Genomic DNA, 13,664 nt, shown 5'->3' with positions numbered 1-13,664 from the left:
AAACATTTAACCTCCTGATGCCTCAATTAATGTAATTTTATTGGTATCTATTTTTATTTCTTAAATTTACCACTCTCGGCTTATACTGGAGTCAATGTTTTCCCAGTTTTTTTGTGGTATAATTAGGTGCCTTGGCTTATATTCGGGTCGGCTTATACTCGAGTATATACGGTAGGTCCTATTAGAGATTTTTATTATAATGCATTCATCTGATATTTGTGTGTGGATTCGTGATGTATTTATTGGAACGATTTGCATTGTCCTTTTCAACTAACATTTCTCAGATCAAACTGGCATTTATAAATGTCACTTGAAGTGCCAACAAAATATGGCCAGTGCGCCGCAGTGCAATTACAGATTCGCAACCTTCAGATCTGAAATTGCCATATTTTCATCTATGCTATATGTTCAGCATATATTGTGCAATATTGACACTATCATAAATGCTCCCTGGATCCCACTTTCAACTCTAGAAAGTCATGTAGAGCAATGGAGATCTAGTCTGTCGATCATTAGAATATAGTCACGAAGCACGAACACAGCCCGGAAATCCTGAAATCAGGCACGGGAACAAGGCAAGGAGCAAGAGGCAGGAACATAGATTCTTTTTCCAAGGATAGCAAAGTTGACACCGCAACCAGAGCAGGGAGTGAAGCACCTTTAAGGAGTTTTCAAGGATACAAATCAATGAGAGTTAGGACGCACAGAACTTCAGATGGGAAAGTTAGTCATTAGTGCGCCTCAGAGACAAACGTTGACTCCGTCTCACACCCTCCCTTTGACTCCTTTCCTTTGCAAAAGGTTATCTCCGATTAAAAGCAGCATCCTCCCCTGCGTCAGCAACATCTGGCAAAACCGACCTTGACTGAGGATCGGAATGTTCGCCAATTAACGGATTCTCTGGCTCCACTACTTTAGGCTCCTGCAGAGGCATTGGGCTTTGCTCCAAGTCCTGGATGGACCCAAAATCCAAATCAGACTCTGAATCAGACTCCAACTCCTTCTGTAGTACAGGCCACATTGGCTGAGTTACAACATCTGGAAGTTGAAGGCCAAAACAGCCACAGGTTGAGAACCACTGTCCTAAATGGTTCATCACTTTTCAGGTTGCTCTCCCAGTCCTGTCTTCCTCCCCTTTGTGGAGAAAAAAGTAGAATTTTAATGCAGAAGCGTTTTAAGTTGCTCATTGCTCTGCCCTCCCCTTCCTTTTGCTAAACCACACAACTAGGAATCTGATTGTCTGCAGAGAATGAGCAAAATAGAATATCGATCAGCCAGACAATGCAGCTCGTGGTCTCCAAACACCTGAAGACAGCCACCTGTTTCCCCATACAAAGTTGTTTTCTGGCTTGCTTGGCTCCCTGTGGAGGAAAAAATCAGGATGCTTAATTTGGTTCATAAATAGGCATTTGAGCCTCAATCTGTTAGCTTCATGTCCTGAATGAAAAATGGCTTTTGATGGAGGGATTCAATGAGTTTGCCGTTGAGTTTGCTTCCCTTCCCCCTTTTCTTCCTTCTTCAAAAGAAACTCTACCGAAGAGTTACCATTTTAAAAGAAATCAGTTTGAGGAAGGGAGTGACATCCGAGGCCTGGTGAAATATTACCGAGTCCTTACAAGAGGAGACTTTTTCATCCTTTAATCCAGATGTTATCCTTCTTAAATAATTGAGGAGGCGTTCCATTTAGGCAGACATCAAGAGGGTGGGGAGTTCGAGAGTAGCAGAGTCAGCAGGAAAAAAAGGCCTATAATGAACCATTAAATGGAGGGGAATCAGGACTGTCAGTTCCAGCCTGGATGAAAGGTCCAAGACTCCAAGTCCTATTTTAGGATCTGTAAGTATGGATCTATGATTTCTTTCTGCATCAGGAGAGACTTGAGAAACTACAGGTATCTTCTGGTGTGAGAGAATTGGCTGTCTGCAGAGACGTTGCCCAGGGGATGCCCAGATGTTTTGATGTTTTTACCATCCTTGTGGGAGGCTTCTCTCATGTCCCTGCATGGGATCTAAGATGATTTGCTGAAACTAGTAGAAGCCAACTACTATGTGAGGAGATTGTCCTGAGGAATAGTTGCTTGAGATGTCCATTCCAGTCTTTAGTCCAGTGGTTCTCAACCTGGGGTCCCCAGATGTTTTTAGCCTTCAACTCCCAGAAATCCTAACAGCTGGTAAACTGGTTGGGATTTTGGGGAGTTGTAGGCCCAAAACATCTGGAGACTTCAGGTTGGGAACCAGTGGTCTAACGGAAACAGCCTACAACTCCCAGAAATCCAAGCCAGCTGTTAGGATTTACCAGCTGTTAGGATTTCTGGGAGTTGTAGGCCCAAAACATCTGGCGACCCCAGTTTGAGAACCAGTGGTCTAATGGAAACAGCCTACAACTCCCAGAAATCCCAGCCAGCCGTTAGGATTTACCAGCTGTTAGGATTTCTGGGAGTTGTAGGCCCAAAACATCTGGGGACCCCAGGTTGAGAACCAGTGGTCTAATGGAAACAGCCTACAACTCCCAGAAATCCAAGCCAACTGTTAGGGTTTACCAGCTGTTAGGATTTCTGGGCGTTGTAGGACAAAAACATCTGGGAACCCCAGGTTGAGAACAACTACTTTAATCTGAAATTTAAAGGAGCAACCTTATCTCCAAAACAGAACAATGGAAAGGTTCCACAGATATAAAAACATAGGAGCATGGGATTTAGTGAATGTTTGGGTCTAGATATTGAGGATGGAGTAGACAATGGGAATCCTATGGCCTTATCCATCTTTCTACCTTATTTAGGAGTAATAAATTGCATGTGTGGAAGGATTTGGCTCAATGTTCTCCAGGGAAGTAGAATGGTTGGATTGGGTTAACAAAGGAAGTGAATTAATACTGGATTAAGGTATATTTTTAGTTGACACTGGTGGATGAAGGAAGTCATAGGCTATGAAGAAGGAGACTAGAATGAGTAGAGGCAAAACTATAAGAAAAGGGAATCTATTGTTGTGACTCAGCTGGAGTCTCAGAGTGACTCTGATGGAGATTGTGAGATTCAGATTCCAGATGTTCAAGATGACTTTAATGGGAATTATGGGATTCAGGTTTAGAGTGTCCCTGCTGTGAGAGATGAGGAGCAGAGAGGCATTCCCATGGCAGGGAATGGTGTTGACGTTACTGGAGATGATACCGAAGCTAGCCAGGTGCAAAGCCAGCTCCTAGTTAGATAACATGCAGACAGAGGCTGCTGCTAATGAGCTGTCTGGCCTTGATGAAACGGAATCTCTGGATCGAGCTGGCCATTTGGAATTTCGGGTTCGCAGGAGTATTAGAATAGCAAACAAGAAAGAGGTCAGAGGCCAAAGAAATGTGTTCATGCTATGCAAGGAATATTAAAGGGTGTGCTGAGAGAGAAACCTTTGTCAAAAGCAACGTCTCGTTTGGGTGTAGAAGCAGCTCTCACTTTCTTGGATTATCTTGCAGTTTTGTGTATTCAAGTTCATGGGACTTTGTTATGTATTTATGGGACCTTGTTTTGTGCCTAATGTTTACTTGGATTATTCTTTATTATTATTATTCTTTATAGCCTTGGTTTTGCAACGATTTTTTGGATCTTTACTTTTGCTTTTAAGAACTATTTATTTCCTACTAGCTGTGCTCGGCCACGCGTTGCTGTGGCGAAGTATGGTGGTATGGAAATAAAGTATTGAGGAACTGGTGGTAGTTAAGGTAAAGGGTAAAGGTGTGGAGTCCAGATAATCCACTTAAAGCAGATAAGATTATAAATGGGTTATATAGCTGTGTGGAAGGGCCTTGAGTCTAGACTGCCATCTAATCCAGTTAAAATCTGATAATCTGTATTTTATAGGCAGTGTTGAAGAGGCCTAAGTGAGGCCTAACTCTGCCTGTCCCCTGGGTGAGTGGGTTGCTAGGAGACCAAGCTTAGCCTTCTAACTGGCAGCAATTGGATAAAAACAATTATTCCTCTCCCTCTAATTAGGACTTTATTTTTCTTTTCTTTTTGTTGTATCAACCTAGAGGCATGGATGATGGGTTGTGTTGTCAGTTTTTGAGGTTATGGGGTGTTTAGTTTTGTTGTTTTGGTGGTCGCCAGGATTCCATCACTCTTTTATATATATAGATTTCCTAATGAACTACAAAAGACTTCAACCTGTGTACAGCCTGGTGTGTTCAGCAAGGTGAAACTAACCTGTGGTGCGACATATACAGTTGTTCCTAAAACATTATACCCGTTGCATTGATGAAAGCGAGGCTCACAAATGAATAGAGTCTGTGAGTGAATTATTTTTCCATTTTAATAAAAAGAGCTGAACAGTAGTGAATAGTGGTCTCCATGTTGGTCAGGTGGTGAATCCATTCCAACTTTAAGACAGTTGTAAATGAGCTATCCAAAGTGCTGCAGCCCTTCTCTAATATAGGTTTAGTACCTTGGATAGCTCCTTGAAGACTATCCAAAATCTGGAGTGGAATCACTTCCTTGCTGGAGGTGAATTTCTCTGGAAGTTCCTCTCATTACTGATTCCAGATGTTTCTGAGCCATTAAAGATAATTCTGAAATGTTTCTCCCATTCCTCTGTAGGAATGAGACACTGGGGAGCTCCATTTGGGATCCCCAAGGGATGTGGGACCATATGCCAAAAGTTACTGCCATCATTACTTTGAGATGCAGTTATGAACATCTGCCAGCTTGGCTTCACAGCCTTTCCTTTCTTCAATTTATCAGCTTGTTTTGTATTTCTGTTGAGCCTCCAGAAATCAACTCATCCAAGCACTAATCTGATAGGATTTGAACGGCTCTGTTATTTGCTAAAATTATTTTTGCATATATACATTTGGAATTCCCTTTGGTCCTCACCCCTTTCCTCGTGCTTTTGATTTGATTTGTTAATCTGGTTTGTGGACCTGGCTGACTCACACTCGTAAAGCCACAATCAATCAAAACCAGTAAAGTGTGACAATTGCAGCAGGACTTGGGAAAACTAGGTTTGAGTCCCCATTGAGCCATGAAATTGAGTCAGTAGATTTCCCTTGGTCTGACCCTCCTCACAGGGTTGTTCTTGTGGGGTGCATTATGAAGAACCCATTTGAGCTCATTGGATGAACAAATATAAATTCAACTAATATGTAAATAATAATTAAAAATCAAATAGTACGGCTGTTTTGTTGATATTTTCATTGTTTATTTTGCAACAATTCTGGGGGAAGTGTTCTCACAATGAGGTCATCGCTGTTCACAAGTTTGTGTCCTGTCTTAATGCCAAATGAAAGCATTAATTTCAGTTTGCTTTAGTCTCATGATTCTTATTGCAAACTTTACAGCACAATGTGGAGGAACCATGGAAGACTTGGAAGGAGTCATTCTGAGTCCAGGCTTCCCAGGAAACTATCCCAGTAATAGCGACTGCACATGGAGGATATCCTTTCCTGTGGGATTTGGTAAGAAAATGCACTCTGCCTTTCCCATAACATTATCAACTATACTAAGTGGGAAGGCATTGCTTTGTTTGCAGAACTGATGTTAGGCTGACTCAGGGAGAACTTCAGCTTCCATTGAGACCAGAGAAGAGGACTATGTGGCTCAAAAACCCACCCATCCATCCCCAGAAATGACTTCAGCATTGGTCTGGCTCCTCCTTCCGACAAACTGATGACAAATGCAACATTTGCATCTCCCAAATTGGAGAAAACATCAGGCTGGGCTGTGGCGCAGCTGGTTAGTAGCCAGCTGCAATAAATCACTACTGACCGAGAGGTCATGAGATTGAGTTGAGCTCCCAACCATTAAGGATAGCCTAGCCCGCTGTTGACCAAAGCAGCTCGAAAGACAGTTGCATCTGTCAAGTAGAAAATTTAGGTGCCGCTTTATGCGGGAAGGTTAATTTAACTAATTTATGTTACCATAAAAATGCCAGCAGCGTGCAGAAAGGAATGAGGAAGTTCTACCATCAAGGACTAGGTGTCACAAGTAGACGATGAAGCGGCAGCTCCCCCTGTGGCCGGAATCAAGCATACTCCATACTTCCAACTGGAAGTTGGAAAATGTTAAATTATCTTTGTGTCTGTCTGTATGTCATATGTCTAATGGCACTGAATGTTTGCCATGTATATGTGTATTGTAATCCGCACCTAGTCCCCTTCGAGGTGAGAAGGGCGGGATATAAATACTGTAAATAGATAGATAGATGATAGATAGATAGATAGATAGATAGATAGATAGATAGATAGATAAAAATGTAAAGGTTTCTCCTGATGTTAAGTCCAGTCGTGACCAACTCTGGGGGTTGGTGCTCATCTCCATTTCTAAGCCGAAGAGCCGGTGTTGTCCGTAGACACCTCCAAGGTCATGTGGCCAGCATGACTGCATGGAGCACCTTTACCTTCCCACCAGAGCGGTACCTATTGATCTACTCACATTGGCATGTTTTCGAACTGCTAGGTCGGCAGAAGCTGGGGCTAACAGCAGGCGCTCATTCTGCTCCCGGGATTTGAACCTGGGACCTTTTGGTTTTAGATGGATAGATAGATGTAAAAAGTCACACATTTCAGTGCAGTATGAATGTGTATCATGAGAGGCAAGTGTTGGCCCCTGCCTCTATGCAGCTGCCCACTTTTGATACTTGATATCTCTACACTGTAGAATTAATGCAGCTTGACATGACTTTAACTCCCATGAATCAATGCTACAGAATTTTGGGAGTTGTAGAAGGCTAAAGGCTTTGTAAAACTACAACTTCCAGAATTCCATAGTGTGAACGGTCCTTAAAATATGGAGGGAAAGTATGTCTGGAGGGAGTATATATATCAGGAGGATTTGGAGGAAAAGGAAGGATAACAGAACTGAGGAATTTATATGAGTAAATATGGTAATTTATATAAGAAGGTACAGTAACTGCCACCAACATGAGGTAATGTCTTTTAACGTAAATGGTAAATGGTAAATGGTAATTGCTTTTCCCCCAGGCGCAGAGTGAGGCAAGGAGACTGATCTTTATGAACAACGAAGTTCAAGTTTATTTGTACATAAGCTTGTGGTTGCAATATATAGACGTTTCAGGATCTTGAGTTACAGTGCAGTCTTATTTGTATGAATACTTCTTAAACAACTTCTCTTCAAAGAACAGTGATCTAACTATCACTTTAACAATCAAGCCGTGGATTGATCTTCTTCTTTTTTCTTTTTTTTTCTCTTTTAAAACCGACTCCCTCTAGACTAAACTCCCAGTCAGCTTATATCCTCAGCCTTTCCCTGAATGACAATAAGCTGCCATCTGCTTGTGTGAACAAGCCTCAATTTCCCAGCTTTTCTAAGCTGTCAAAGAGCAACCTCTCTTCAGCTGATTCAAACAGCCCCTAACTTCCTCAAAAGTCGAACAGCAACTAACTTTTTAAAAAAGGGTTTAAGCTTTAACTGCCAACTAAGCCATGCCCCCTTCTCCTCCAAAGAGAGGCTATATTGCTATGGCAACCTGTTGTATACTGCTTCCAGCTGGCTTCTATGGAACTCCTTCTTTTTCTTTTTTTTTTAACACACAAATAAAATCATATCAATAATTTCTGTTAACTCATAACATCCTTACACATAGCATTGAACCACCACAGTTAAAATGGTGTCAGATTGCATTAATTCGACAGTGTAGATGCACCCTAGGCATTCAAGAAGCTGCCCAGACTTCTCGCCATTCTTTAGTTTTAGGACCTTGGAAATTTCTTTCCATTTCAGACTGAAACTCAAAGGAGATTCACTGATCCACTAACTTGGGAGCCACCAGTAGCCACTGGCCAAATTTTCCATCTTCCATTGAAGCCATTCTGTCCTTGCTCTGCAGGTGCTCATATCCAGTTCCTGAACTTCTCCACCGAACCCAACCACGACTATGTTGAAATCCGCAACGGGCCGTACGACACCAGCAACATCATCAGCCGGTTCAGCGGGAGCGACCTCCCAGGCTCCCTTTTGTCCACGTCGCATGAAACCACCCTCTATTTCCACAGCGATCATTCACAGAACAAGCCCGGCTTCAAGGTGGAATATCAAGGTAAGAAGGAGGCCATGGAGGGAAACTTGTAGGGCCTTTGGGGTTTGAAAGAAGAGCACCGAATAGGAGTGCCAGGGTCTCCTTTTGAAGCGGAGCCTTGTGGATTTAATCCAAATGTCTCTGCAAAGAGGTTGCACAAAAGCCTCACTTAATCCTAATAGCCTTGGATGGTTCTTTGTGCCGATACAGACAAGGTAAATCATGATTACCTAGAGGGCCTGTGGACTCTGCCTGGGAATTCAACCTGACTTGAATGGCTTAAATGCTTGGAGGACACCAGATCATTATATCCGAGGAATTCCCCGTTGCAACGTTCTTTTGCTGAGCTTCGTTTTGCCCCCAGCTGTTCTCACTCTGTCTAAATTGAAAGCAGATGAAATTTTGCATCTGTCTTCAGGTTTTTAGTGTTATTATTTCCTATTTCTATAGAGTCTTGGCTATACTCAGTGCTGCCCAAAAGGTTGGACCAGCATCTGACGCTGAGCCATCTGCAGTCAGTCCCCAGAGAGCGTCTGGAAAAGAAAGAAACTATTGTAGTCAATGGACACCAATGTGGATAAAGCTTCTGGCACATTGCAGCGAAAATAATAAGTGTGGGCCCTCTTCATCAGTTCACCCTAAGAAGCGCAGTGTTGTACAATAATAGATGCACAAAACACCCCAAAATGTTTCCAGGAGAGGTGTAGAGGTTCAGCCCTGTCTCACGCTCTTGGGAAGAGGCCCCGCCCCCGCCCCTAGCCCCACCCTTTAGTCCTAAAAGGCCTCTCAGGGGAGGTATAGAGGCTCAGCCCTGTCTCAGGCTCTTGGAAGGAGGCCCCGCCCCCTTCCCTAGCTCCGCCCTCTGTGTCCCAACAAGCGCCTCAGGAGAGGTATAGAGGCTCAGCCCTGTCTCGGGCTCTTGGAAAGAAGCAACACCCACTCCTCTAGCTCTGCTCCCTATGTCCTAACAGGCGCCTCAGGTGCTCAGCCCTTTCTCCCGCACTTGGGAAGAGGCCCCGCCCCTCCCCTGGCCCCGCCCCCATGTCCTAATAGGTGCCATCACCACTGCAGCACCCACCAGGGGGCGGTAGCACACACTTTGGGAATCACTGAGCTAAAACATTCCTAAGCTCCCCACAATAAAAGAGGGACTTTCATGAGTCTTCAGTATTTATGGTGGGAAGGCTGGAGGTCTAGACTTTGACCAAATGCCCACCTAGTGCCTTTGGCTCTCTTTGTTCTCTCTCATATTTTGTGGCCCCCCAAAACAGTATTTATCACCTTTAGATCACTGCTTTGGCCCTATCCATTTGACTCAAATGAACGTAAAAAGGATAGTATGGTATGTAAACCTGTGGCGCAGCTGGCTAGTAACCAGCTGCTATAAATCACTACTGACCGAGAGGTCATGAGTTCGATGCCCGGGTCAGTTTAAGCCTCCGACCATTAAAAAAAATACTCCCGGCTTGCTGTTGACCTAGCAGCCCCGAAAGACAGTTGCATCTGTCAAGTAGGGAAAATTTAGGTACGCTTTATGCGGGAGGCTAATTTAACTAATCTACAACACCATAAAACTGCTCACGAGGAAAAGAAGAGGAAGAACAGCCACCAGTGGACGGTGAAGCAACAGCTCCCCCTGTGGCCAGAATCGTGAAGCTGGAAAGATGTTAAAATGCCTCTGTGTCTGTCTAAAACTGAATGTTGTTTGTCTGTTGGCATTGAATGTTTGCCATATATGTGTTCATTGTAATCCGCCCTGAGTCCCCTTCGGGGTGAGAAGGGCGGAATATAAATACTGTAAATAAATAATAATATATAGATGGAAGTATCTCAAAGTTTCTCGAAACTGGTCACCATAACTGGTCAATGGTCTCTCATGAACTCTGAGTCCTTCACAGTGCCAAGTTCAGTGTGTATAAGTTAATGCCAAACAACCTTTGTTTACCTGGAGAAGGTACTATAATGTTCAGATGTGTTTCCCAGAGGATGGAAGAGCCCATCATCTCACTCAAAGAAATGGGATAGGGATGGGAGTTCATCTTGAAGGCTCAATCCACTCCCTCTTGGGACCTTCTCCCTCTCATTGGCATTTAATGGCAGCAGCTACCAGAAGACTATTAGTGGAGAATAAAGAGCTTGTGACTTGCCTCATGCTTCCGCTTCAAACCAAAGCAAAAGTGCACATAACCTTGGGTTACATTAAACAAACAGTTTTTTGATCTCGACGTCCATTGCATTGCATTGTGTTACGTTCTGCTGGCTGGGAGTTCTGCTAAATGAATATTTCTCAGTTTGTTTGAACTCTTTCCCGATCCTTCTAAAGTTTACCGAACCTTCTGTTACCAAGGCACCCGCATATAATTTGTCTATTAATTTCAAGGTGCCAACACACATTTGTTGATTAATTCGGTATATGAGTTGCCACGCGGCTGAATTTGTCAGGACGGAATATGTAATTACAAAATGAAATACAACAAAATCAATGCAATCCAATTAAAATAGACTCAAAATGAAAAACTGGAAAAGTATGATTTGCTATAGCGAAGACGAAAAACATCCAAGGCAACAAACCCTGAAAGGCTTAATATTATAGCTGTGAAGAAAAATCAGCTTTTAAAAAAATCAGAATCCAAGACAATAATTTTTTTTCTTGATGCAGTTATTCTTTCGTTATTTTAATGATATACAAGTATTATAATATATGTATTAGGGAGATCTATGTGTTTCCAAATTGTGCCAAACATGATTTCGTCAACAGGACAATGTGCATATTGGGAAAATATGCACAAATTTCAATGAAGGAAACTGTTGTTTTGTGATAATAAGGAACACAAAGCAATTTCCAAATCAAAATTTTAGTAATCTTAGGGATGTAAATCCTTGCTGATTTTATAAATAATAATTTCACTTACATATACTGTGGAGGATGATCACTCTGGGAATTTGCTAGGTTCTTCAGGTCATTTATGATATATTTACTCTGGAATATATAAAACTATAGAGATGTCTTGGAGGACCTAGCAAATTCCTAGATAGAATAAGTTTCTAGGTATTTCTGGTTCCTCCGGGATGACTCTATGGCAATGGGTCATATTGGCAATTTCCAGTAACCCAGCCTGGATGAGAACAAAGGACTTACCATATTCTTTATACAATTAGTCTGTGTAGCCAAGCACTGATTGTTTATTTTAAATAATTTTTATTAAAAAGAAAAGTTTTTAGCTACATAAAAAGTGGGAGAACATTTTACATTAAAGGAAAGTAGGAAAAAGGAAAGAAAGAAAAAATGAAGAAACAAAAAAAAAAAATACAAAAAAGAGAGGAAAAACAAGGGGAAATTTGTACTTCCATTCTTCTTCTTTGCAATAGTTTATATCACCTTCCATCCTCTTTTTCCCTTCATTATCTACCTTTCTTCACCCCAGTTCTGGATTCTATTCTACTCGGTCTTCTTTTTATATATATATATAACTTTTATATATATAACTTTTATATTTTTATATATATATATATATATATATATATATATATATATATATATATATATATACTTATATATACTTTTATATATATAACTACTTTTTCTGTCAAATTTGTTGTATAACATGAAGTTTTGGTGCTTAATTTGTAAAATCATAACCTAATTTGATGTTTAATAGGCTTTTCTTTAATCCCTCCTTATTATTCAAGATATTCACTTATCCGTTTAGCTTGGATAAGTGAGACTCTGCTGTATTACATGTAATATATAATATATAATTAACGTTATTATATTGTATTATTAGTATTATATTGTATTACAAAATAATATTATTAATATTATATGCATTTACAATATTTTATAATATTATATATTACTAGCTTTGTCCAGCCACGCGTTGCTGTGGCTTATGGGAATCCTTTGTTGGCCAGGTGGAATAGCAGTGAATAGCCTTGCAGCCTCAAAGCCTGGCTGTTTTCTGGAGTAGCTGGAGCTGTTTGTTGTATGAACGTAGAGGCATGGATGAGGGGTTGTGCTGCCAAGTTTAGTGTTTCTGGGATGTGTAGTTTTGTTGTTTTGTCCTAGGCCGAAATTTCATTACCCTTTTATATATATAGATTGTAAATTATATTTTATATATGTAGATAGGTACATGTAATAAGCCCAGCACTGATTGTTAATAGTTCTTCAGAGATTCAGAAAGTTGTGTTTCCCAATCCTGTTGCATATTCTCCCAATAGCAGAAGTGTTTGGAACACAAGAGACTTGAGCTAAATAAAACTATTTGTACATCCAATCTACCTGTTCCCCACCTTTAACTTGTAGAGGGTGCCCACCTACTACAAGTTTACCTACTACAAGTTTGTCCACCTTGCCTACCACTTGCTACCAAATCCTTTCAACTGGCGAGGTTGAACTTGGAGCCTTCCATATGTGTTCCTTCACTGAGTTATCACTCTTTACTATAGAAAAGAGCCAACCACTAAGGAAAAGATGTGCTTGCTTATCACTGCTTTCCTTCTTTGGTTTCCAGCTTATGAACTCCAGGAGTGTCCCGACCCTGAGCCCTTCGCCAACGGCATCGTGAGAGGAGCTGGCTACAGCGTGGGCCAGTCCATATCTTTTGAATGCCTCCCGGGTTATCAGCTGATTGGCCATCCGGTCTTGACCTGTCAACATGGAACCAATAGGAACTGGGACCACCCATTGCCCAGGTGTGAAGGTATGGTTTTATGAAGTCACCTTTTAGAAGGCTGTCTGCTAGGGAAGGAGGGAGGGAAGGAGGAAGAAAGGAAGTTAGAAGGAAGAAAGGAAGTGTCCCAGAAGGAAGTGACACTCCAGAAGACAGGAGCAGAATTCAAAACGATCTTAACAGACTAGAGAGATGGGCCGAAACTAACAAAATGTAGTTCAAAAAGGACAAATGCAAGATACTTCACTTCGGCAGAAAAAATGAAATGCAAAGATACAGAATGGGGGACGCCTGGCTCGACAACAGTACATATGAAAAAGACCTTGGAGTCCTCGTGGACAACAAGTTAAACTTGAGCTAACAATGTGATGCAGCTGCTAAAAAAGCCAACGTGATTCTGGCCTGCATCAATATGGGAATAGCGTCTAGATCCAGGAAAGTCATGCTACCCCTCTATTCTGCCTTGGTCAGGCCACACCTGAAATATTGTGTCCAATTCTGGGCACCGCAATTGAAAGGAGATGTTGACAAGCTGGAAAGCGTCCAGAGGAGGACGACTAAAATGATCAAAGGTCTGGAGAACAAGCCCTACGAGGAGCGGCTTAAAGAACTGGGCATGTTTTGCCTGCAGAAGAGAAGACTGAGAGGAGACATGATAGCCATGTACAAATACGTGAAGGGAAGTCATGGGGAGGAGGGAGCAAGCTTGTTTTCTACTGCCCTGGAACTAGGACATGGAACAAGGGCTTCAAACTACAGGAAAGGAGATTCCACTGAACATCAGGAAGAACTTTCCCACTGTGAGGGCTGTTCAGCAGTGGAACTCTCTGCCACAGAGTGTGGTGGAGGCTCCTTCTTTGGAGGCTTTTAAGCAGAGGCTGGATGGCCATCTGTCGGTGGTGCTTTGAATGTGATTTCCTGCTTCTTGGCAGAATGGGATTGCACTGCATGGCCCATGAGGTCTCTTCCAACTCTACTGTT

The 13,664-nt window shown here is 42.0% G+C and overlaps 1 protein-coding gene across 3 annotated transcripts in view; it reads left to right on the top strand.

The window, feature by feature from the left end:
• The window catches only part of csmd2 (CUB and Sushi multiple domains 2), a 632,593-nt gene that overhangs the window by 519,681 nt on the left and 99,248 nt on the right, over positions 1 to 13,664 (top strand). For all 3 annotated transcript variants that reach the window (XM_062962418.1, XM_062962417.1, XM_062962419.1), the window contains 3 exons: positions 5,315 to 5,431; positions 7,822 to 8,031; positions 12,525 to 12,713. In XM_062962418.1, the coding sequence (XP_062818488.1) occupies positions 5,315 to 5,431; positions 7,822 to 8,031; positions 12,525 to 12,713 (516 nt within the window). The remainder of the gene's footprint in view (positions 1 to 5,314; positions 5,432 to 7,821; positions 8,032 to 12,524; positions 12,714 to 13,664) is intronic.

This window comes from Anolis carolinensis, unplaced genomic scaffold (genome assembly GCF_035594765.1).
Source record: "Anolis carolinensis isolate JA03-04 unplaced genomic scaffold, rAnoCar3.1.pri scaffold_10, whole genome shotgun sequence".
In the NCBI taxonomy this organism is placed as follows: Eukaryota; Metazoa; Chordata; class Lepidosauria; order Squamata; family Dactyloidae; genus Anolis; species Anolis carolinensis.
Note: the sequence above shows the minus strand (reverse complement) of the source record. Positions and strands in the feature narration are given on the sequence as shown.